At 38.4% G+C, this 25,806-nt stretch overlaps 1 protein-coding gene and 1 long non-coding RNA gene across 2 annotated transcripts in view; both read left to right on the top strand.

The window, feature by feature from the left end:
* Positions 1-3,237: 3,237 nt before the first annotated feature.
* The window catches only part of Abcd2 (ATP binding cassette subfamily D member 2), a 45,092-nt gene continuing 22,523 nt past the window's right edge, over positions 3,238-25,806 (top strand). The window contains exons 1-6 of the mRNA XM_034517371.2: positions 3,238-4,629; positions 6,178-6,358; positions 12,012-12,133; positions 15,696-15,861; positions 16,611-16,705; positions 20,232-20,377. Coding sequence (XP_034373262.1) covers positions 3,691-4,629; positions 6,178-6,358; positions 12,012-12,133; positions 15,696-15,861; positions 16,611-16,705; positions 20,232-20,377 — 1,649 coding nt within the window. The 5' untranslated portion in view covers positions 3,238-3,690. The remainder of the gene's footprint in view (positions 4,630-6,177; positions 6,359-12,011; positions 12,134-15,695; positions 15,862-16,610; positions 16,706-20,231; positions 20,378-25,806) is intronic.
* LOC143434144 (uncharacterized) lies at positions 20,398-24,295 on the top strand. Its single transcript, XR_013103424.1, has 2 exons — positions 20,398-22,249; positions 23,458-24,295. It is a non-coding gene; the product is annotated as an uncharacterized LOC143434144 (long non-coding RNA).

The raw sequence follows: 25,806 nt of genomic DNA, 5'->3' as shown, positions 1-25,806 counted from the left end.
ATGGTGAGGTTTGGATTATTATAGTTGGGTCTGTGCTAAACTGACTGACTCTCGAGTCAAGTCACACACTGACCATTTCCATAATACTAATAAATGAACTTCGACCTTCCTTCTCATGCCAATTTTTTTTTGTCTTGATTACTTTCTTCTTATTTAATTCTTTTTATAAGTCTCTTACCTCTGGAATTCAAAGGTTGCTTATGATACCCCATTATACTGCAATATACTTATCATCTGGCTTACTGTCTTAGTTAGGGTATCTATTGATATGAAAAGACACCATGACCACGGAAACACTTATAAAAGAAAACATTTAATTTGTGCTGGCTTACAGTTGAGAGGTTTAGTCTATTATCATTATGTCAGGAAGCATGGTAGTACACAGGCAGACATTGTGCTCAAGAGGTAGCTGGGAGTTCTACATCTGGATCTGAAGGATGCAGGGAGATCTGGCTTGAGCATTTGAAACCTCAAAGCTCATCCCTGGTGACATACTTCCTCCAACAAGGCCACGTATTCTAACAGTGCCACTCCCTGGTGACCAAGCATTCAGATATATGAGTGTACATGAGCTCACCTCTTTAATATTCCTTTGACCTTGATTTCCTGCTCACCACCCCGTCTCTGATATGGCTGCTTCTTGTTTGCTAGCGATGAATGCTATTTCCTTCAACTGCTAGCTGCTATCTAACCTAGACATTCAGCTTGAATGGACATCCCACCATTAACCTTAGTGATGTATATCCTGCCCCCATCCTTTCCAGCTGCAGTTAACCCTTCTATGTTTAGCTACCAGAAAACCTGACATAAATGATTTAGTTGTATGTGTGTAAAAGAGTCTTATTTTTTCATACACCAATAGCATGATCCAAGAAATAAAATATTTTGTCAATAACTATTATGAGTCCGTGATTTTTACATTTGGACTTAGAAAAATCAATCCCTTGCCCAGTGTTGAGAATTGAAAACCTCAATACTTCAAGCACGCTAGGCAAACACTTTAAATACAAAACCGCATAACAGCCCAGAAAGTTCTTTATTATTTTTAATTTTTTAAGTTAAAATATAATTGCATCCTCACCAAATATTTCCTCCCTCCAACCCCTCCTATATCCTACAATTGCTTCTTAAATTCATGGCCTCTTTTCTTTAAATTGTTATTGTTATACACACATACATACATATGCACACAGGTATGTGAACACACACATACATACATGCACTTGCATAATAAGTATATAAATAAAACCTACTGTGTCCATTTAGTGTTGCTTGTATGTATATGATTTCATTGTTGAGCACTTAGTATGGGGTGACAATTTAGGGGGCTCATTCATCCCTGGGGAAGCCTATTTCGCCCTTTCTTAGCTCTCCTTAGTTGTTTGCAGGTTTTTGTCTAGGAGTAGGGTCTTCTTTAAGAGTTCCACTTCCATATTCGCATGTCTTCTGGTGTTCTGTTTGTCCTGGCCCTGTTTAAGCAGCTATGCAGTTAAAGGGTCTTGGGTGACACTTCCCTGTTATTTCTAGGAGACATACTTTCATAGCAGACTTTTCTGGTACTCTGGCTCTTCCAATCTTTCCACCACTCTACCTTGATGTTTCCTGGGCCCTAGGTGCAGGAGATGTGCTATAGATGTATTAATTGGCACCCCAGGGAGTCCTAACATCATTGATTGGATGTGCTAATATGACCAAATACCAAAGATATTTGTCATTCATATATTGGTAAATCTGTTGAATTGAATGCAAATAAATTATCACTGTATAAATAATTTATAGATTTAATATATGTATACCAAAAAGCTTAAAAGAATACTGCTTTTAAAAAATATTTTTAGTAAAGGCAATTCTTTGACTCATGTCTAACGAACAATAAAGATCACTCAACATTGGGGCACATATTCTAGCATAGAAATTTGCAGACTTCTGTATACAATGGTTTTATTTAAACAGTTTGACTATTTTATTTATCGTCTACACTCACGTCATAGAATAGCATTGCTTTCATTTTACAGACAGATGGCAAAGCTGAAGCACAGAGAGGACTAGTAACACACAAAACTGACCAGCCGTGTGATGGTAACAACCACCATGTAGCCATCTTTAACTTCTTTATTATGGCGTGATCCTTGTGAAGCTAAATCAGGACAGAGGTGGAGCTGTCGAAGTGCAGTCCTGCCCTGGAACTACTATGGAAAGATCAAAAGAAGGAGTCCGTGGACAGTAAGGCCCAAGTAGAAAATGATTCTTAGCTAAAAGGTCATATAACACTCGCAGGTTAAAATGGCCAGTTCTAACTTACTGTGCCGGGCTCTGGCTTAAATGCACACCTTCAGGGTAAGCCCGTCATTGGGAAGACAGAAGAGAGAAGCAGAAAAAAGCCCTATCGTGCAAAAACCACCTTTGCCTTGCCTTCAAAAAATGGCCTTCAATTTTTTTTTAAATATGCAAAGTTTTTGCTTGACTATTGACCATTAGGCCTTCTACTGGGAATGGGAATAATTTTAAAACATTCTTGATTTTTATCAACCAGCAAAAATGTTCATAGGAAGAAGCCAGCAGATTATCTTTGAGCCTAAAGAAAAATTGAAGAAAAACATGTTTAGAAGAAATGCATCCTAAAAATCGTTTTCCATCACTGAATTCCAGCTTAATTCCCAGCTGATTAAATTCTTATTATAGAGCTACATAAACTCCAAAGAAAAACAAAGGGAGATTTTTAAAGTCAATTTGTAAGCAAATATTAATATGTCAGATGAACATTGTTAAACATAATCATGGAGCAGGAAGAATTTTATTATCAGGATAAGTTAGTACAAAGGAGTCTGAGAGAAGAGTTCAGGGTGTTTTCTGTAACTGTTTTCTGTAAAACACAAGCTCGCCTCCAGCTTATTTACAAGGGACACCCCTCAATAGCAACCTATCCAATAGGTTCTGCGAGTATCTGAGAAAATCGAACAAGGGCGAAAGGCAGGGGAGTAAGGGGTGGAGGGACAACATCTTCTGAACAAAACATTCTCAAGGATATGTGTTTGCTATTTTGTTTTAAGGCTCTCGCTCTTATCACTCTTGTCTGACTCTTTCCCTGGGCGGCTAAGTTAATCCTCTTGAGTCTCCACCCTCCCTTCCTCTCGCTGGTTCTTTCTCTTTGGGCTCATTAAAGCTGCTGCAAGCCTTTCTTCCCTCTGCCCTTCCGCTTTGTAGAAATCTTAGAGACGGGATGTATATTCTGAAACTTCTGAGGGTTTCTAAGTAACGCTGAGCATGCTCAGTAGCTCTAAGGGAAGGTTTGTTCTCCAGCAGCTGACCTTATTCGACCTCTCCAGAAATAGATATTTAACTCTCTGAACTCCCGTTTAAGTATAGGATTTGTTTTGGCTCTCTCTTCATTTTTTAAGGTTCAAAAGGAAGAGGCGAGGAGTCCAGGGTCTCACCGCCCACGCAGCCAATGAGAAGCCTGTGGGTGGAGCCTGGCCAGCTCAGGCTGCTGAGGGACTCGCCCCCAGTGGATGCGGTGGAGTTTGAGCTTTGCTGCATCCGTCACAGAAGAACAAAAAATAAGAGGAGAGGAGACGAGCTGCAGAACATGGGAGGCTGTGAGGTTTTCTGAAACGTTTGCTGGACTTTCCGCGGAGCATGAGCTTTTAAAACGAATTTTTAAAAAAGAAACCCATTTGTGTAGCTGGAAAAATGATACACATGCTAAATGCTGCAGCCTATCGGGTGAAATGGACCAGATCTGGTGCTGCTAAAAGGGCTGCCTGCCTGGTGGCTGCGGCATATGCTCTGAAAACCCTCTATCCCATCATTGGCAAACGTTTAAAGCAGCCTGGCCACAGGAAGGCGAAAGCAGAAGATTACCCGCCTACAGAGAACAGAGAAATACTGCATTGCACAGAGATCATCTGTAAAAAACCTGCGCCGGGGCTAAATGCAGATTTTTTCAAACAGCTACTAGAACTTCGGAAAATCCTCTTTCCAAAACTTGTGACCACTGAAACGGGGTGGCTCTGCCTCCACTCGGTGGCTCTAATCTCAAGAACATTTCTGTCTATCTATGTGGCTGGTCTGGATGGGAAAATCGTGAAAAGCATCGTGGAAAAGAAGCCTAGGACTTTCATCATCAAATTAATCAAGTGGCTTATGATTGCTATCCCCGCTACCTTTGTCAACAGCGCTATCAGGTACCTGGAGTGCAAACTGGCACTGGCCTTTAGAACTCGCTTAGTAGACCATGCCTATGAAACCTATTTTGCAAATCAGACTTATTATAAGGTGATAAACATGGATGGGCGGTTGGCAAACCCCGACCAGTCTCTCACAGAAGACATCATGATGTTCTCGCAGTCTGTGGCTCACCTGTATTCCAACCTTACTAAACCTATTCTAGATGTAATTCTAACCTCCTATACTCTCATCCGGACAGCTACATCCAGAGGAGCAAGCCCCATAGGACCCACCCTGTTAGCAGGACTTGTGGTGTATGCCACCGCTAAAGTACTGAAAGCTTGCTCGCCCAAATTTGGTTCGCTGGTGGCTGAAGAGGCCCATAGGAAAGGCTACTTGCGGTATGTTCACTCCAGAATCATAGCCAATGTGGAGGAAATTGCCTTCTACAGAGGACATAAGGTAAGACAGACATTAAAGCAACGGGTGAAACGTGAGACTGTTCGAGCAGCCTCTGCGATGCTAGATACCATCTGTTGTCTTGTTGACAGACCCACTTTCTGAGCATTCTACAGTCCTCTGATAGCTAAATCGTGCTGAGATACATTAGCCCTTTAAATCAACAGCCAATAGAGAATTAAAGAGTCCAAACATTTCTGAAGTTTCAGGAGAATAAAGTGCCTGTTCTTTTTCAAGTGGTCTACATAGTCTCTGTTACTGGAGTTCGACTGTAATGAATGAACTCAAAGGCATTTTCTTCAAACTTAAGGACTAACTTGGTGAAGGGTTCTGTACCTTGTGAAGAAAATGCACATTTGGGAACTGAGAGTAAACCTCTTTGGATTGAGATGGAGATGTTAGGGGAGTATCCTTTGTTGTTCTTTTGTGTTCCAGTGGGGATAGCTGCTTTCAAACAGAAAACCATTCAGACAGTTTGCAGACTGATCAATGGCAGTGTGCAGATTAAGAAATGCAGAGGAGTGTCTAATGAAATTTACTTTTCTTTTACCTCATGCCGAGGACATAATTTTGACATAGATAATTAAATTTTGCCTAGGAGAGGAGTAAAAACTAAGATTAGCAAGGCCAGGAGTGGGAAGGAGCACTAGGGTGCTATTTTAAACGCTACAGATCTTCGACAGTTGAATAATTAGCCCAGTTATGTAAAATTGTGGTGTATTATAGTGGCTTCAGAATGTTGAGTATGATATAAATTGGGGGTGGAGCTATCTGAAATATAATACCAATGGTTTGGCAATATATACTGAAGTATTTAAATATATTTTTTAATTGCCAAGCAGAATGATGTTTCTTTCACAGCATCAAGAATTATCATTGTTTCTTTCTCAATAGTAGAAGCAATCCAAAGGAAACAAATCTAAACTACTTTAGGACCTCTGTTTCTACTTGGAATTTGCCTTGTGTGCTGTGTCCTGATTTGTTCTTTTTTGAACCATTGAACTGTGTGTAAATTAGTAGATTCTTCACATAAAAGACAAAAATCTGTGAAATCGAGCCAATTCGAAATAGTCTAATTATACATGTTTTGTTTGGTTTTTGGATCGTTTTCATGATCTCAAGAATGATATGGGTTTAACAGTGCTAACTTGAATCTTCATAAAATATAATTTAATTTTAACTTTTTAACATTTTAAAATTATAATTACAAGTCTCTCCTTCTCCCTTCTCTCCTCCCTCTCTTTTTCTTTCTCTCTAACTGTTGAAAATTAAACCTTGTGTGTGATCGCAATAGGCTGGTGTTGCTGAGCCACACTCCTGTCTCACTCATGTGTATCTCAAACAATATTATATTTACCGGATAACATGTTTTCATAAGTAATACTAAATTATGACTAATTCTAATATCTAGTTACATTTATTTCTTGTAGAAATGTATCAACAATGTACGGCAAAACAGTATATCTACCTCATGGAAGAGAGTCTTAAGCAATGTCAGTGTTTATTTCCGTAGCTCCTGCTGGATTCATTCCTATCTTTTTCCCTTTTTAGGTAGAAATGAAGCAACTGCAGAAATGTTACAAGGCTTTAGCCTATCAGATGAACCTTATCTTATCCAAACGCTTATGGTACATCATGATAGAACAATTCCTGATGAAGTATGTGTGGAGCAGCTGTGGACTGGTCATGGTGGCTATCCCTATCATCACTGCAACCGGCTTCGCCGATGGCGGTAATAACATCCATGCTTAATCTTAAATATACACGTAACACTGTTTCTCTTGAAGATGCCATTGCATGTCCCATGTGTTACAGTGTAGACAGCTAGTATCCGTAGTTGTTTGTACTCAGAAACAGTGACAATCAGACCATCAGTGTGAAAGAAGCAACAGGTAGCTCAAGGGACCTTACCAAGGAGGTCTGTGACACAGTAATCTCTGGAAGTCTGCCTAGAGCAGTTTTAATTACACTACTCCATGACTTTTCGGGTTACATTTAACCACAAATCAAATCAGTATCTTCAGAAAGAGTATGACATAAGCATACCTCATGGTTTGCTCTTAACATCCCAGAGGATTAAGGTTATATGTTTTCTATAACTACATTTATCCTTATTTGTGATTTGGAAGCTGGTTGGCTACTTTAGATGACCAGGAATGCTATTTCAGGGTGCATGTATGCATCATGGAATGGGTTCTCTTCTGTTTGTAGTAATACAGACATCTTTCCATGACATGACTTGGTGATGTTTAGGGGTGGGACTTATCAAGCTGCGGTTACCTAATTCGATCCTATCCCTGTCTCTACAGTTTTTTCTTTTGGTATACCTAGGAAAGGTAAGGGCACTAGAGGCAATGTTATGATGCTCTTTCTGTATCAAGTAGTTGATACAGAAAGTTCCAGTCTTTACTGGCAGGAATGAAGGGGTTACTGTTAGAGTTCTGCTTCCATAGGTTCATATTCAAGATTCAGCCAAGTGCAGAGCAGAAATTGGAGTCTAAGGCAAAAGCAGAGAAAATCTGTCCATGAGCAACACAGACCTTTTACTCTCTACAGAACTCACTGTAGGGGCTCTTGCCATCACCTTTGCATCACATGAAGTACTGCAGATAATCTGGAGATGTTTAAAGAACACAGGGTGATATAAACCCTGCAATCACTCCAGTGGTTTCTCTAAGCAACTTGGCATAGGTAGATCTCAGACTCTTCAGGGTCCCTGAACCAGCCTCCCCATTCTGCACAGATACGAAAGAATGGCTGTAACTGATGAAGAAGGATTTTTCTGTTCTCCAAAAATCAGATATACCTCCCTCTTTAGAAACTACTTGATCAAAAATTTAGGAGTGAGCCTAAAGCAGACTTTTGAGAGAAACAGTCTGATTTCAAGCTTGGCCCCAACGATTCCTACTGAGATCCTCTTAGTCACATCAAACTCTCCCAAACCTTGGTTTCTTCTGCTGGGAAAATGAAAGGCTACTTCAGAGGAATTTGCTAAGAAATTTGGCAAAATATAAATTAAAAAGTTATTTCTTAAACTAATAACATTCATCAAAAGGTTCCATATCTAATCTACATTAGATATAGTGCCCACAAGATTATAATACAATTTAGTTGGCAGTGTTTGGTCTTATTAGAAACCCCTGGTGTAATCCACACAGAATAGAAAAAAATACAACTATTAATGGTGACAAATTAACCCCACAGAGGTTAGTAAAAAGTAAACATGTATGCTGTGAAACTAACTAGCTCACTTACCAAAGGGTAATGAGGTGTCTAAAAATAAATCCTAAGAACACTTGACAAAAACAGGCCGAGAAAACATCTGATGATTCAACTGGAAGTGAAACAAAGTATCATGTAAAGCTCATTCCAAACATCTTTCAGACAACGGAAGACAAAAAGGATCCATCTGCAGCTGACACTTGAGAATGTTTCAAAGTCTATAGAAATGAAAGTTGTTATGTGTGAACACGTGCTCAGACTACTAAATGTATTTGACTCCTGGTGGCCTAACCAAGTGAAAATACCATTTCACTCCATGAAATCATTTTTTCACATACTAATATCAGTTTCAAGTTTCAGGTCTAGGAATTATATGCCATATTCTCTAACCTAGTCTTAAATTTTAATTTAAGGCCAGGTATGGTGGTGTAAGCCTTTAATCCCAGCACTCTGGAGGGAGAGTCAAGTGGATTTCCAGGAGTTCCAGGACATCCTGGATCTATAAAGCAAGTTCCAGGACAACTAGGGATATGCAGAAAAGACCCTGTCTCAGAAAATATATATAATTTAAACTTAATCACTTAGTTGCCTCTTTTGTTACAGATAAAATAATTGCATGATACTATATTTCAAAGCATAAGAAAGTGGTAGGGATGGCAGGGGTAGGAGCAGACAGTGAGTGAATCAAGGGCTGAGATACAGCCCTGTGGTTGAGAGCTGTCCTTACAGGGAACTGGAGATCAGTTCTCAACACCTCTATTGAGTAGCTCACAGGTGTTTGTATCCCTAGTTCCAAGATTCCTTGTCTGGTCTGCATGGGCAGCAGCTGTCCTCACAGGCACCTGTCCCCACATACATACATAATTAAAAATAGTAATAAAAGTTTCAAAGTATGAAACAGAGTAGCACAGAGAAAAAGAGGATGAATAATTTCGAGGGGGAAATGGGTAGTGGGTGGGGATAGAGAGAGAGGAGGGAGAACCTTGTCCTGATGGAATAGTTAACCAAGCTTTGAGGAGACTATAGAAATGTATAGGCCTTAGTTTTCCTAAGCATGTGGATAATGGTACATATCATTCAGAGCTACTGGGAAACCATAATGTACCGGCATGATTTGGAATAGCGCTTTGTGAGTAGTGAAAAGTCAAGTGTCGGGTCTTGTCAGCGTTTATTAGATTCCCAGCCTGTGGGCTCTGGAAAGTTCTGCTTACAGGTGACCCTGAGAAAGTCATTCTACTTTTCTGTGGTTCAAATTCCTCCTATGCAAAATAGGGGAAGTTAGCAGGATTGCCCTAAGGATCAATGCTAAGCTCTGTAGGCTCCTGCTCATATGAAGTGATTAGTGGCCATTTCCTGGTATCATTACTATTGTTGAAAGGAGCAAGGAACTCGGAAGTCAGAAGTAGGAACTGTTTGGGCCAGCGGTTCTCAACATGACCCCTTTGGGACTTGAATGACCTTTCACAAGGATCCTCTATCTGGTAACCTGCATATCCAATATTTACATTACAATTCCTAACAGTATCAAAATTACAGTAGTAGCAACAATAATAATTTTATGGTTGCGGGTCACCACAACATGAAGAACTGTATTAAAGGATCACAACATTAAGAAGGTTGAGAATCACTAGGTTTGGAGAAAAAAAACCTGTGTAATTTTGGTCAATGGGAGAAAAAGATAAGCATCTTTGTTGTAGATCTACTGGGTCACCCCTTTACAATGTCAAGTGAACGTTCATAGTGAGAATACGGTATTTATATTTAGAACAAAAATTACTTCTGGAAGCATGCTGTTTTTCCCTTCAGAAGAGGGCCTCGGAGCCTCTAATCTAGAGCTCCTGGACTGTCTAAATCCACATAGGAGACCTTGGGATGTGCATTAAGTAACTCCTGGCCTAGGAGCCCTAGGGATGGGAGATACTATGTAACTTTTGGCATACTCCCTTTCCTCCTGGACCACAGTGACCACATTAAAACTTGCTGTGTAAGTTGACAGGAGGAACTGATGGGCCAATCACTGAAAGGGAAACATACAAGTATTTAATTATTCTTTGTTTATTAGTTTAAGGCTATGTATCCCTTTCTTTATACTAAGAGAAAGACAGCTTGCAGAGGAAAATATGTTGTGGTGACTTTGTTCTTCACCAAAGAATCAAACTGTGCTGAGGAATGAATAGGTGAGCAGTTTAGGTCACCGGTTTATATGTGACACTAAGCGATCTGGCCTTATCAGAGAGGTCAGGCAGTTGATGGCTACATGCAGGACTGATGTTACTGACACCTGCTTCCATGATACCTACAAAAGAACACCGCAGTTTAAAAGTTACACACTATGGGAAGATATTTATTTTGTTGCTAAAAGCATGAAGAAAACCCAGAAGACATTAATCTGCCAAAGCAACATGGAAGCTATAATTCCCGATCAACCTTTATCCCTCTGCACAATTGGGTTTTGCTTGACAGAGGTTGCCAGTGAAAGGTAAACCCCTTTTAACCCACATTCCTATAATCTATCGATGGGGTTAGCCAGATGGTTGAAACCCAAGCCTTTTCTTGGCTTTAGTGCAAGAGGAACTCAATCTTTTGGTAGCTGGTTAAGAATCCCGTAGGACTTCCCTTGCTGTTAAGTGCCTCTCATTGTGTACTTAAGTATATTTTGAAAGTAGAGTCAAGTATGTACTATAGACCTGTAACCCTGGTACCCGGGAGGCTGAAGCTGAGGATCACAATTTAAAGACTAGGATAGTTTGGCCTACAGAGTGAGAAGAATCAAATGTGTAAATTCCAAAGGACCGACAGAGATGGGCATGTCAGTGATTCAGCTGAGCTGAAGAATGATAAATATTTGGGAAAGGAAAAAAATATCAAAATGATGAGGGCTAGATCTGTTCAAATTCCTATTACAGTAACTATAGCATATTATTTTGTATTCTTGTTAATAGGTTGGTGTAAGTGTGTGGGTACATGGTGTGTATACATGTTTAAATGAGCCTGTGCATGTGTGCATATTGGTGCATGTGTATGAAGACCAGAAGTCAATGTCAGGCATCTCTTGAGATAACTCTCCATCTTTATTATTTCTTTACGTTTAATTCTTTTTCAGTATTTTTTATTGGATCTTATATTTACATTTCAGATTTTATCCCCTTACCCCATTTCCCCCCACCCAGGAACCTCCTATCCCATCCCCACTCCTCCTGCTTCTATGAGGATGTTCCTCTACCCCCCCAACCCCCCAACTCCCACCTCCCCACCCTCAAATTCCCCTCCACTTGGTGTCCAGCCTTCATGGGACCAAGGATCTCCTCTCCCACCTATGCCCCACAAGGCCATCCTCCCCTACATATACAGCTGGAGTCATGGGTCCCTCCCTATGTGCTTCCAGGCTGGTGGTTTAGACCCTGGGGAGCTCTTGTTGGTTGGTATTGTTGCTCTCCTCATGGGGCCACCAGTCCTTTCAGCTCTATGTATGTATGTGTCTCTGTGTACGTATGAATGCAGGCACATATATATCGCATCATGCATGTGGAGGTAAGAAGCCAGCCTTTGGCGGTTGGTTGTCTCCTACTATGTAGGTTCTGAGGACCAAGCTCACGAATTGGGCTTGGTAGCAAGTGACTTTGCCTATTGAACCATCTCAACAGCAACCTCTCCCCCACCTGTCTTCTTTTAAACCTGAGGCTCATCAATTTTTTGCTGGCTAGCCAGTGAGCTCCAGAGATACTCCTATTCCTCCAGTGATAAAGTGAGCATCATGCCCAGATTTTTTAAACAGTAGGGGTACAGGAAATCCAAACTTGGGTCCTCATACCCACACAGAGGGCACTTTACTGAGCCACTGTTGCAGTCCCCTCAAGTGAGCACTTTTACTGAGACTGTCAGGAGAGTTTGTTACACAGCTGTAGCAGTGAGCAGGAGAGTGGTTACAGGAAACGTGGAAAGGAAGGTAAATGGAAATAAACTAATAGATTTATTTGTGCTAACTCTTGTTCTGAAAAAATAATGCAAAAGGAAACTTCTAATAAAAGCTAATACACATTTGGTATTATCCTAGGAAACTGCTGATAGTTATGAAGTATTGGTATTTTGGCCATCATTTAATTGGTATAAAATAAGACACCGGCTTGGGGGAAAAACTCAATAGTTCTGTGATTCTCTTATAGATCTGGAAGACGGTCCAAAGCAGGCTATGGTTAGCGATCGGACAGAGGCCTTTACCACTGCCCGAAATTTATTGGCCTCTGGAGCTGATGCAATTGAAAGGATTATGTCTTCATACAAAGAGGTAATTTAATTTCCTGCAAATTTGCTTAAAATATGAATGCATCTGAAAATAAAGCAAAGTGAAAAGTGTCTCTCTCCTCCTCCTCCTCTTCCTCCTCCTCTTCCTCCTCCTCTTCCTCCTCCTCTTCTTCCTCTTCCTTCCTTCCTCTTCTTCTTCTTCCTCCTCTTCTTCTTCTTCTTCTTCTTCTTCTTCTTCTTCTTCTTCTTCTTCTTCTTCTTCTTCTTCTTCTTCTTCTTCTTCTTCTTCTTCTTCTTTCTCTCTCTCTCTCTCTCTTTCCAAAACTGCCAAGAGTATAATTGATGTCAAAGGAAACAACTCTAAATGAGGTGTTCTGTTATTCCTGCTCACAAGCATGATTTTGCTTGCTTTAAAATGAAGAGAACAAAAAGGAATTGCTCTGTGTGGCCTCACAAGCCCATGCTCTGCTTCATTTATATTCAGACTTCATCCTTTACAAATCACTCACATGATCTCCTCAAACTTCCTGTCTGTCTGTATCCCTGTTTCCATACATACAAATTGGAGTCACAACAGCAATGATTTTGTAGGGTGTTGAAAGTTCATAATGTGAGATACTTAAGTCAATGCATTTCAACACTCACTGGGTGTTAGCTAATAATACCAGCTTTATATCTTGCAAACTTTGTTCATCTTCCATTGATGAAGTCTCTCCAGTAAGATGATTCTGCTTCTTCTCACCATCTTTGAAGCATCTGAATGGCTTCTCTGTCTCTCTCACCTTACTACGATATGGTTCTTTCCCCTGCACCTGACCCTGAGCTCTCTGAGAGCAGGGGACATCATCATATACATCTTTCTATTTCTACCCTCCATTCTATAGGTATGTGGCTAATAAGTAGTTTTTTTTTAAAAGAATGATGGGGGAAAAGACCTGTAGCTACCCCTAGGTTAAAATCAAAATGGCTGGGCAATTCAGATATTTCTAAAATTTTATTAATCAATTTGGTAGATAATAAAGCCAATGAATTCCTAGAGTATCATTGTGAATTTATCTCTTATTACCTAATGTACAGAGTATGATACAACTTCAAAGTTTCTGAGTTTCTTACAGAACTGATCTATTGAATTGAATTTTATTTTTCACCATAAGACCAGTGGTTCAGTACTACTTACTAAAAGTACTCTTATTTTAAAAATTCAAACAGTAATTTTAATCATCTGGGGACTTAGTTTTGGGGACAACTTTTTCCATGTAGTTTATTTTAATATTGAAATTATTACTACAGTTATTATTTTAATTATTATTAAAGGACAAAACCATTATCCATCTCATATCAAAATATGCTATGTCACAGAATGACTACACTTAACCATCCTAGGTTATCTCCAGTGATAGAAATGACCTTATTTATCCTGACTTTGTATGCTTTGAATCTAAGAATGTTTACTCTTAGAATCCCTGTGCTACTAAGACAGGAAAAGAAATCATTATCTCTTCTCTAGTAGCTCCAGAGGAGCAAAGCTTCCTTTTCATTCAGAATTCAGCGTCCTACCACAAGCCCCTGGTGTCTCAAAGCATTCTGTCTTATGGCTTTTATAGCATTCCTGTGTCCACTCTAGTCTGCTTACCCATTGCTTTCTGCGCTTTTTGAATCTTTCAGTAATCTTTGTTTTTTTTTTTCTATGCCAATATTTATGTTTGCCCACTGTGCTGCTTGGTTTATGTCAACCTGACACAAAGCTGGCCATAATTGGAAAGAGGGAAACATAGTTTAAACAATGCTTCCAGTAAGACTGGCCTGTAGGCAAGTCTGTGTGGAGTATCATATTGGTTAATACTTGATGTGGAGGGCCTAGGCCACTGCGGGTGGGTAGTGTCCTGGGTTGTATAAGAAAGTACACTAAGCAAGCCATGGGAGCAAGCCTGTGAGCATCACTCCTTCATGGCCTCGGCTTCACTTCCTGCCTTGACTTTCTGTCCTGACCTCCCTCAGTGGCAGAGTGTGACCGTGAGCTATAAGATGAAATAAACCCTCTCCTCCTCATGTTGCCTTTGGTTATGGTGTCTTACCACCTCAGTGGAAATCCTAAGACACCCAGGTTTCTTTAAATCCGTATTTTGTTAAGCCATCCCTCTCTTTGCTGCTACTTAAGAGCTCAAGATTTTCTTTCAGGTAACATCTCAGAAGTTGTCCTTTAGATAGCTATAACACCAAAATACACCCATAGATGGTCAAATTACAGCTTTCCCTTCTGTCAAAGGCCTGTGACACTAACACCTACTCATTATAGTTTAAGCTTCATGCACAAAGATCTCAACAGCCATCCGCCGGCATCAGTGGGTTAATCTACTATGACAGTTAGGAGGAGACATCTTTTGTGTCATGCATACTTATGGGTGTCAGGTTCCCAGTTCTTTTGCTGAGGCAAATGATATGGATAAGACGAGTCACCTTTCACAGACCCCCTGAAAGCAAGCTGTTCTGGCATAATCAAAAACCAGCAGGAGCTTGACCCAGATGGACAGCTGGCAGAACCAGAGCAAAGCATCTTTCTGTGGAGCTTTGTGAACTAAAACGTCTCATAATCTTAGCTAGAAGAAGAAAAAAATCATGTATTTATAGTTTTCCTTGAGCATGTAAATCACATCTAGCTTGAAAAGAAGCTACAATGTGGGACTAATACAGAGAAGGTTCTAGACGCCTCTCACCAGGCTCACTTTCGCAACCTGTACCCTTTAACACATATACTCTTCTGTCCAAACAGGAACTTTGGCAGCATTTGGCTTAGAAACATTTATTTATAGATAAGAAAAGGGAAGTGTTTTTCTGCAACTTAAGATATTCATATCCACATGTGCCTAAACACACAGGCCTACTGATGCTGCTTACGCTTGGGGGGAAATGCTTCAGATTATGTCTGGAGACAACACAGACAGCTGAATGAATTGTTTGCTTTTGAAAATGTAACTAGTAAATAGAATGAGAGCTATTGTCATTGTTCTCTTTCAAGTTTTTTAATATATATGCATATCCATGGAGGCATGAACCCAGGGCTTCTTGTATGCTAGACAAATGTCCCAGCTCTAAGACAGATACACAGCCTGATAATCTATCTTAAATAGAAAGAGGAGACGGGGTGATAATGGTAACACATGCTTTTAATCCTAGTACCTGTAGGCGGGGCAGACAGATCTCTGTAAGTCTGAGGCCAGTCTGAACTACATAGTCAGACTCTGACTCAAAAAGAAAGAAATTAACCAACAAAAACAAATATAATTCGAGCCAAATTGAAAATGAGACTAAAAGACCCTCACGACTCATTAATATTGGGAAAGCTTCTCATTTCACTTTGAACACTAAAGTAAATCAATATTTTTGTCTTACAACGCCAAATGACATCTGTGCTGATGTCTTCCTTTATTGTCTCCAGTAAGCTCTTGCTACTGTTTCCTTCAGTCATCTGACATATTGAGGATTTTTTGTCACACACAATAAAGTGGAATGTTTAGCAACAAATCAAGAAGTTTACATAGTACACATTTTTTTTTTAAATCTTCTATCATGGCTCTATTCACTCATTCTTTATATGTTGATTTTAGATCACTGAACTAGCAGGCTATACTGCTAGAGTGTACAATATGTTCTGGGTCTTCGATGAAGTAAAGAGAGGCATTTATAAGAGAACTGTCACTCAGGAGCCTGAAAACCATAGCAAGAGTGGAGGTACCCCAGAGCTACCCTTCAGTGACACCCTGGCCATCAAAGGTAATTAACTTCAGGGTTTGGACTTGCTTTGTTTGTTTGTTTTGTTTGTTGTTTTTTATATTTTCCTTGCAGGTTATTGTCATTTTATGAAAAGAACTAAAGATTCCTTCTTTAGGAAACAGCTTTTAGTAATTATAAGAAACTAGTATTTAAATACAAACGTTATTTAGACGGCAGTCTCCGTGTTCGTGTTACAGTTGGAGTGGCATTGATGGATAGCAGAGCCCTGAGGAAATCCAAAACTTATCCTCATGATACTATGTTTGCCTTGGATTTGCAAGCAGCCCGTAGGACTGAGTGAATTGTCTGCTTTTAAAATTTGAACTAATAAATAGAATTAGTGCTAGTGCCATATTGTTCCTCATTATTCTGTGTTTCTAAATGTTTGTTATGTGTTGAAATATATCACTTCTTGATTCCTTTCTTGGAACAGTGTACTTTTTTCTTGTAGGCAATAGGGGCACAGAATATCTCTAAACGGTGTGTCTAAGTTATATCAAATACAGTTCATGTCTACTAGGATAAAGATATTGATATTTGATTATGAAATTATTTTTATCCAAAAGATTTTCTACATAGATTAAAAATATATAGATAGATATTAAATTGACATAATGTATATTTTTTTCTATGACTTACTGGTGTGAATTATCTTTATAACTGAGTTTGCCCAATCTGTCATATTATTCTTCCAGTTAACTAGAAGTAATGGGATAGCCTTTTTAACTTAAACTGTTCCTTGATTATAGGAACAGTTATTGATGTGGATCATGGAATCATTTGTGAAAATGTTCCCATAATTACACCAGCGGGCGAAGTGGTGGCTTCCAGGCTAAACTTCAAAGTAAGATGATATTCAAGAATCTTCTGATTGTTGGCCTCACACTAATAGAAAACAACTCAGAATTCATGTACCTTATGTTAAATACTTGGAGAGGAGCGTGTGGAAAGGGGAGATCCAAAAGGTATGCACAGTGGCTCAATTGCAGAAGCAGTAACACCCTCAGAACGCAGAGTGAAAAGAGAACCGTGATCTCTGCTGCTTTGGTGCCAGATTGGAAATCACATTACAGAACACTGAGACATTCAACATAGCTCTGGGGAGCAAGAGGAAATCTTGGAAATTAGTATCTGAGAATGAATTTTAACTTTTCATACAGGTTGTTAAGAAATGCATAAGACTAACTTTTTCATGCTTTCAGAAATATTATCTTCCCCCAGAGGTCATTATCAAATTTAGCTTTACCAACATGTGTTTTCTAACTTTAATTTTGACTTTAGATGATCAGAAGATTCATGGATTCAACTTAAATTTTTGATTCTGTTGAAATTAATTAATATCCCATATCTTAATTACAAAACAGAGTGCAAAAAAAACACTTTGTGAACCCAAGACCCTGGTTTTAAAGTTCTGTGAGATGTAAATATACATGTAATACTAAGTATAAAATGGCTAACATGCTGTTAGTTACATAGTAGTAGCAGTAGTAATGACATAAGTAACTTAGTATTATTTTTGTCATTGTGCCAGGACACTGACAACTTAAAAGGAAGTATTTAGTTGGCTCCTGGTTTCATGGGATTTATTTGAGATTGAGCTATCTCAAGGCTTTAGGAGTAAGGAATAGCTGAACATCTGCCAGGAACATATAGAAAAGAGGGTCCTTACTGCAAGCTGAATAGCAAATAGGAAAAGAGAGTTTGTGTCAGGCCAAGATATGGCCCAAGGACACATTCCTACTGACTTCCTTCTGCTTCATAGGACTCATGGCCGAGGCTTTCCAGCACCTTCCAAAATGTACCAGAAATTGGAGACTTAGTGACCAACACGTGATCCGTGGAAGACATTTCAGATTTAAACTGTGTGAGCTATAATGAAGGCAGTTGAGCTGTGCTTAATCAAAGGCAGGATCAGTTCCCATTCTAACTATGAGCATCATAATACTAATGATTTTTGGAGTAGACCTTAGCCTACGCTCAATTATATGAGATGCATTTTCAGGCCGACAGGTTTACTGGAAGTTGAAAAGAGAGGTTGAGATGTGTTGAACACAGGGAAATCCTGATAATAAACTGAAGAGGAATTGTTTGGTCAAGATTTATTATTCAATTGTGAACCTGTAAAGTGGTTTTATTATTAGGATATGACAGAAGTACCAATTAGCTACTTGTTGCAAGTATGGAACATTTTAATTTCTATTAATAGTTCAGCAATTTAGCTGGGGGTGCAGCTAAGTGGATAAGATGCCTGCCTAGCTGTCAAGCTTGAGTTCAGTCCTCACCCTGAAAAACCAAGTAAAAAACTCTGGTTTTGTTGTTGTTTTGGTCAGTTTACATAACATTGGTTATGTAACATAACATTGGTTCTCAGTTGCTTTAATTTTTAAATAAATAGATGACAAAGTTTCAATGCTGCCATCTGCTAACCATGTCTCTGTAGAACCATCATGGACTGAAGAAAAACTCAGAACTAAGTCTCTTGTATTAAAAAAAAAAAAAAAAAAAAAAAAAAAAAGCACTAATCCAGTGGGAGACTCTTACAGATTTTTATTGTACTATGAAGATGTACATTGTTATAACACACTATTCGCTGTTGCTTTTGTCTTCAGAGTGTGTATTTTAATCTCCCTCAAATAGGATAAAAAAGTTGTGTTTCTTCAGTATGTATTGGAAAATATACACTTTTTAAGGAAAATTATATTCATCCTTTTGCTGGTCTTCAAAATTAAAATTATGACATATGGGGAAAAAATCCAAAGTATGAGATTTTTTTTCCTCATACTCAGTGTTTACTGAGAATTATGTTAAGAAAAATTATTATCAGAATTTACTAAGAAGTTATGTTGGGGAAATATTAATATGAAAAAGTCTTCAGTTATCAATTTAAAAAGTGTTAAATTTCTAAGAACTCTGTTTAAAGTTAAAAAAAAAAAATTCTAAGAACTCCTGATGGGAAATGATACTTTAAAAACATTTTATGAGTGTACTGCTCACTGTGGCATGTACCTTACAAAACTCCTTTGGATAGTACTCAGGCATCTATCAAATCAATCATCCATCATCAAGAAGTCTAGTGGAAGAGAAGAAGCACGGCAGAGCTCGTCCTTTGCTCTTCTCCCATGATGTTCTGGAATACTAGCAATTGACCTTTGTCTTTGACTTTTGGCATTGTATCTTGCACACATTGGAAACTTGGATGTTTATATCCATCCAGTGGAAAGACATATGCATAGACAGACATCCTGTAGATTTCTTTCTCTCGTCCTCTCGTCTTATCTTAATGTTTGGATCACCGATTATAAAACAAATCAAATTCGCAAGCCACATTCCTGCTTCATGATCATATTGTACCCTACAAGTCTGATAGGAAGGCAGCCTCTCTGCCCTACCAAACAGAATGCAATGTCATAAAGTCTAACTGTTTAAACTTAATAGATAGCTAAGGCAAATGATAAAGGGGAGCTTCTGATTAGTGATTAATAAATTAACTTGTTTTATGAATGAATAATATACAGATATGATCTCCACTTATATAGAGAGGATGACTATTTTATGTGTATACATTCTTCCTAAATATCCTTCAGGGATGGGTTCCCTGACACACAAAGGTAATAACTTTCAATTGGGCAATTTTATACAGAAAAGATTCTGTACATATTTGATACAGATGCAACCTTTCCTTTCTTCAAATATTTTCAGTCTTTAGTTGGCTGACTCCTCAGAAAAGGAGTTCTGAATATGGAGACGAGTATATGTGTTTAAAATCAAACCTAAGCATATGCCACACTACAGTTTCCTTGCTTTCCTCTGTCTTGGTTTCATAAACATATAGATTTTTTTATATCTGTGAATGAACCAGACTCAGAATAATATTTCCTCTCTTATGTGTTTCTGTGATTTTGCCGCATTTCAGACACGAGCATAAAATATTTAGAACACAGCTGGCTCCTTGGAGAAATGTGCTTTTTAGTATATTCAACTTTCAGTTGCATTGGATTTTATATAAGTTTAATTAGATAGTAATATAAGTCAAATATAATTTTAATTTAAACCTTATGGTTAGTTTTTCTTTCATGTGTAGTTAATTTCTCGATATGTGTGCAAATTTAAAAGATCCCAGTTGAAGTGTTGGAGAGCCAGTATTTTTTTTCTAAAAAGATTCATTTTTTGCAATTAATTATTTTATGATACTTTTAGCTTTGGAAAATAGCCAAAGTTAAACTTGAAGTTTCAATATTGATATATTTTATTTGTTTTCTTTACTATCCAAAATTATCATATGATTAAATACTTTTTTAAAAATCATTTTGAATGCTACTAGATGAAATAACTATTAAATATTCAGCTGATAATTTTATTTCTGACTTTAGGTAGAAGAAGGGATGCATCTTTTGATAACTGGTCCCAATGGTTGTGGGAAAAGCTCTCTCTTCAGAATCTTAAGTGGGCTGTGGCCTGTGTATGAAGGAGTCCTTTATAAACCACCTCCCCAACATATGTTCTATATTCCACAGAGGTAAGAAACGTTTTATATCAAATAAGAACAGCTGTTTCTGTTGTTAAGTTGTGTTCATTTCTCAGGCTCTTCGGGTTACACACATTTAAGGATAGTTTTATTTAGAGAAACTATTGAGGAAATCAGGACGAGCTCAGTTATTCCTTGAGTTCCATCTTATGGTTTTGACTGTAATAGATTCTGGGTCAATGCTACTTCTTGGTGTTTTCAGATCTGACAGCATGATGAGAATATTCAAAGACTTCAGATGTCTTAGGAAGGAATAAATGGCTCCAAAGAATAATTAGATGTCATGTTGTCTTTTTACAGATAAAAATATAGTACTCCAGTTCTATTCAGGCCTTTCCATCATGCTACATATACTTATGCATCCTAAGATTGTCCAATCATGCCTCAGTGCCTTCTTAAGGTCTTTATTGTGATTATGCTAACTAATGAATAATCTTACCTACCATAACTAAAATTGCATTAAGAGTAAAGTAAGCATGGAAAAGCACATTGTTTTCCCCAAAATCTTCAACCATCCTCCCTCATAACAACACAGAGGTATCTAAACACAAGGTTACATACTTGATAATTGGAGTGTTTATTGTGGTGAAAGAAAATCAGCAGTCAATAAAAAATTGACTGCTTTGGTCCAGAGATTTCTCCAAGTGTCAACCAGGTTCAATAGATACTACATTACATGTATTTTCTCTGGGTCATCCTGTGTGTCACCCAGGTTAAGCAGACAGTCGCAGCGTTTCCTCTGGATGAGAGGACTGCTCTGAGGTGTGTAACCCAGCATCTAGGATGGGAATGTAAGGCTGGAGCACCAGTACACGTCACACTGATGCTAGGCAACATCACACACTTAGTCCCTTCTTTGCTGGTACACGGTGCTACCATTCTGTTGGGGTCCACTCTAGCCCCACGTTGGGGCGGCCAAAAAATGTCGCCGCCCAAGCAAAATGTTGAGGCCCGGGCCGACCCACGTTTGGGCGGCCACTGTATCCTGGCCCAAGCTGCCGCTCCGGTCCGCGGGTCGGGGTTCAGCAAGAGCGAGAGTGAGGACGGACTCGAAGAATGCAGACCAGACAGAGTGTAATTCAATCTCGTTTATTCTTCAGTCTAAGTCCTAAGTCTTGAGTTCCTAGTGCCTAGTCCCTAGCTCCTAGTCCCTCCAAGTTCCAAGTTACTTCTTCCAAGTTCTCTTCCAAGTGCCTGCTACCTGTCTTCTCTCTGCTGTGTCTGGTTCTCTCCTCTGTGTCTCCCTAACGTCTGATTCTCTACTGTCTGCCTCTGCCTTTTATTTGTCTTACTTCTAAGCCACGCCTCTAAGTTACACCTTTAATCATGCCCTTAGGTCTTGTCTCTAAATCTGATCTCTACACTTCTAAGTCATACTCTTAAATCACACACCTTTAATCTCACACACCTTTAATCTCAAGGTATCTAAACCAAGATTATCGGAGTGTGCTCAGCTGTTTTAGGCTATTGTAATCCAAGTCACATGTCAGGGTATATGGCTCAAGATGGCTGCAAAGCTGATAGCCGCTTTCTGCTAAAAGTCGGCCCCCAACACCATTCTTCAGTTGGCCTGAGTTTTAGACCATAAGCAGCAATTGGGCTCTGTGAATTTATTTTCTTTCAAATAAGACTCACAGTGGAGGCAGCAGAATGCTGTCTGGTGTTCAGGAAGACTCAGAAATGTGTTAGCCAAAAATGTTAAATACGAGCAATATTGTTGGCACCTGTGTTTAACACAACTAGAATGCCATGCAATAACAGAAACATTGTTTCTTTTCTGTCCTTTCAGAAACCTTGGTTTTATCGCCCCAGTTTTAAGTTTTACAAACGAATTACATATATAGAATTACTACATTATTTCAGGTTTGTACTTAACTATAACATATAGAGCCATGAGAAAAATGGTCTATGAGAAACGTATTCTTGATGGAAATAACGATGTCTAGAAAAGCTTACGTTTTACCCTTTAGATATTTCATATGTTATATGAATGAAGCACTTCTTGAATATGTATGTAGTGGCAGGAGTTTTCCAAGAAATGGGCAAGTTTATGAAAGTGACCTTTACCCTCAGAGTGAACTAACGATGATATTTTACAATACACAGAAATTATTATGAAATTTTGTCTTATGAAATGTAGTTTTGCCTAAGCAATAATGTCAACTCCAACCTAGTTGACATTTAAAAAATAAGCAGGAGTTGTCTATATTTTAATTTTTAAATGATTTTTGTCTTAAATCAGTTCACCTTAATTATATGCATCTAGAGGCATGGGGAATTATATTTATACTTACAATTTATAAGAGTCCCATTTCTTCCATTTTTACTTAACATTTCCTTAAAACACAAATGTAAACTAAGAAAATTTAATTGTAGCATTTATTTCCAGTATTCTAAGAGCAAGTGGTTTTTGTCCAAGTAAATTCCAAAATGATCACATAAGATTTTATTACGTAAAAGAAGGTAACAGTAAGACCTCTTTTAAAGTATATCAGTAAATGACCTTAGATGATCACATAAATAACTCCTGTGATTAATTTTTTTTTTACTACTTTTTACTACTCTCTAGCAACAGAATGTAAAGTCACTACTAGTTTGGCAGAAAAACCAACATAAAATTGAAGTCCAAATATGAAATCTGTAAGTCATTAAACAGACTTTACACTTAGTCACTATGATTGAAGTATTTCTCCTCAGAGGCTAGATCTCTTTATGCATTGATTAATTGCAAAATACAATCCTCCTTTCGCTGGGGTAAAAGCAGTAGGTTTGAGGAGAGTAGGTGTCTTATGTTGTGTAGCACTATTGAGGGAAGAGCCAGCACTTGGGTTCTACCAAACTTTCACACACAGAGACCCAAACAAAATGCTCCTTTGGCTTAAATTGGGAAACATGAATTCCTGAGAAATTGTGAAATCTCCCTAGCATTTCCCCAGTTGGTGTCTTCTAATGCTTTAGCAATGCTAATAATGAGAACCAGATCTTTAGAAATCTGAGCCATAATACAAGAATACAGGGTTGTTCTGTATAAATTTTGTTCAAACCATTTTCCCTCACCACATCTCTTCCAGGACACAATGGAAAAGCTGGAGCATCTGTAGGATTTAAGACAGAACATTTTATCTGAAATGCACATTAGGATGGGGAATGGTAGGATGTGGGGGCTTTGCTCAAATAGAAACCTGTCCTGGCATTTCCACCTGAGACTGATTGTCCTTGGCAATAGCACCGCACTCCTTAATCTGGCGGCTGATGCCCATCCCCCTGCTGGATCAGCATCTCTCACTCACAGGAAGCATCTCCCACTTGGGTATCTCCTGAACCACTTTGTCAGTTCTTGGTGTGTTTTCTCTTCTTTCCAGGCCTCTGAGGATAAGCTTATGACCCTCTGTTCTTGTTTTCATTTCTCTAGTAATCTATGGCCCATTACTCACTCACTTATGCCTTGTTGACTTTCTGCCTGCCGCTGCAACAGCCCCAAAGCCAGAGTTACATGTGTTGGCTTGGTTCCCTTTCTAATCAACTCTATCGATGCACTAGCATCACAGTGGGAAGTTGGGAAATGGGACTTTGGATAACACATAGGAAATGTAGAGAGGAGGGCAGATTAGCAATCTTCTGTTTGTTGATGCTGCTTTAGTTAAGCAATCCCCAGAGGATCATCTGTGTGCTTCACACCCTACCATGCAATTGTAATGTCCCTGCTCTCAGCACTCATACTTGGAAGAAACCTCTCAGGAGAGAAGTGTTAACAGATCTTCCTACTACTCAAAACCGCATGTCAGTATACCACATCCAACAGTCTGAGAGACATTTAGTCCTCCTGTGTTCATAAATCAAACTGTGTATAAACTCTGCCCATCTATAACTCTGAGTCTTGGGAAATAAAACTTTAGCAAAACGAGAGAAGGAGTGTATTTATAAGGATTGTGTTCATCAACATAAACTTCCCTGGGGTGGATAGTGCTGGCGCTGGGTCCCTGGCCTCAGGCTTGCTCAGCACACGCATGCCCAGTGAGCTCTACCCCAGAACTGAATGACTGACTGACAGGTTTCCATTCTACTGGCAAATCTGCTCAGCATCTTACACTATGAACCATCTGTCTGTTTTGTTACTTATGCTGGGTATATTGCCTAATCCCCTTTGTGATGGATAAATAACTGTCGATTGACAGCTTTTTTTTTTTTAAGGAAATTTCTGAAGCAGTGAAGAAGGCCCAGTAGACTGAGGCTGATTCCTTGCTTTATAAGTTCTAGATGCAAAAAGTTGAATGACATTATTTTCGTAATAGTAAACATCTCTTTTGAGTTGAGTAGCTCTTGGTGTGCGAAAAACCACGAGAGTATCAGTAAAGAAGTCATACATTCGAAACTCAACTCTTGAGCTTGCTGTGTATGAAAAGGCTCAGTGACGTGATTGGATCAACCTGTGCATTTTTTCTGTGACTGACAGTGAGTATTCATGATTTGCTGTGCCTTCTTTCTGGCCAAACAGCCACAGAAATCAAATACAACTCTTCAATTGTACCCTCCCCGTAGCTTAGAGTTAAAAGTGTTGTTGAATTTTTATCATGATTGTTCAATTAAGCTATATAATTTTAAATTTCTGTCTTCTGTTTATTTAAATTATTCTTTTTGCTTTAATTTCTTCAGAGCTATTTGTGCTCAACTCAGGAAATATTTAGCATTTTAGGTTCTTGTTTCAGGGACTCTGAGAATAAAGGCAGGAATTATTTTCAGTGTTCTCCCCATTTTCCCCCTTTGTTTCAAATGTAAAATACTCAGAAAAACAGAAAAATCTAATAAACAATAAATTATATCAGAAAAGAAATATCAGATACTTCAGTGTTAGCACAGAAAAAATGAGAACATAATGCAAATTTTTAAAGTAGCTAAAAGTAACTATAAAACATGATTGTTGGGAATGGATTTCATCTTAAATACTCTTACTATGAGAGTTAATAGTTTTCTAAATAAGTGTATATGTAAGATTTCACAGAAAAACAATTATAATTTGTTGCTAAAATTCCTTCCCAGGAGAAGCAAAAATTATTTCAGGAGTTATGTATTTCAGATATTTCTAATAGAGCGTTGAAAACAGGATAGGAAATTAAACATTACAATATTGTAATTATTTTGCTTCATCTGTCCACCAGACAAAATTAGCTGTTTTTCAATTTTTAGTTATTTATTATTGCAATGTAGCATTATTCATAATTACATAATATATAAATTTATTGAACAAATATATAAAAATTATCTTTAATGTGTGATTTACATATTATATAGAAATACATGTTACAAATATATAAAATAATGTATAAATATATTAACTAATAATATAATAGTTAATTCTTGATCTTAGTGCTATATTAAAATACATTATAGCCCAGCAGTGGTGGCGCACGCCTTTAATCCCA

The sequence above is a fragment of the Arvicanthis niloticus genome, chromosome 13 (assembly GCF_011762505.2).
Source record: "Arvicanthis niloticus isolate mArvNil1 chromosome 13, mArvNil1.pat.X, whole genome shotgun sequence".
In the NCBI taxonomy this organism is placed as follows: Eukaryota; Metazoa; Chordata; class Mammalia; order Rodentia; family Muridae; genus Arvicanthis; species Arvicanthis niloticus.
The sequence above is the reverse complement of the archived record's forward strand: the minus strand, read 5'-3'. Positions and strand labels throughout refer to the sequence as shown.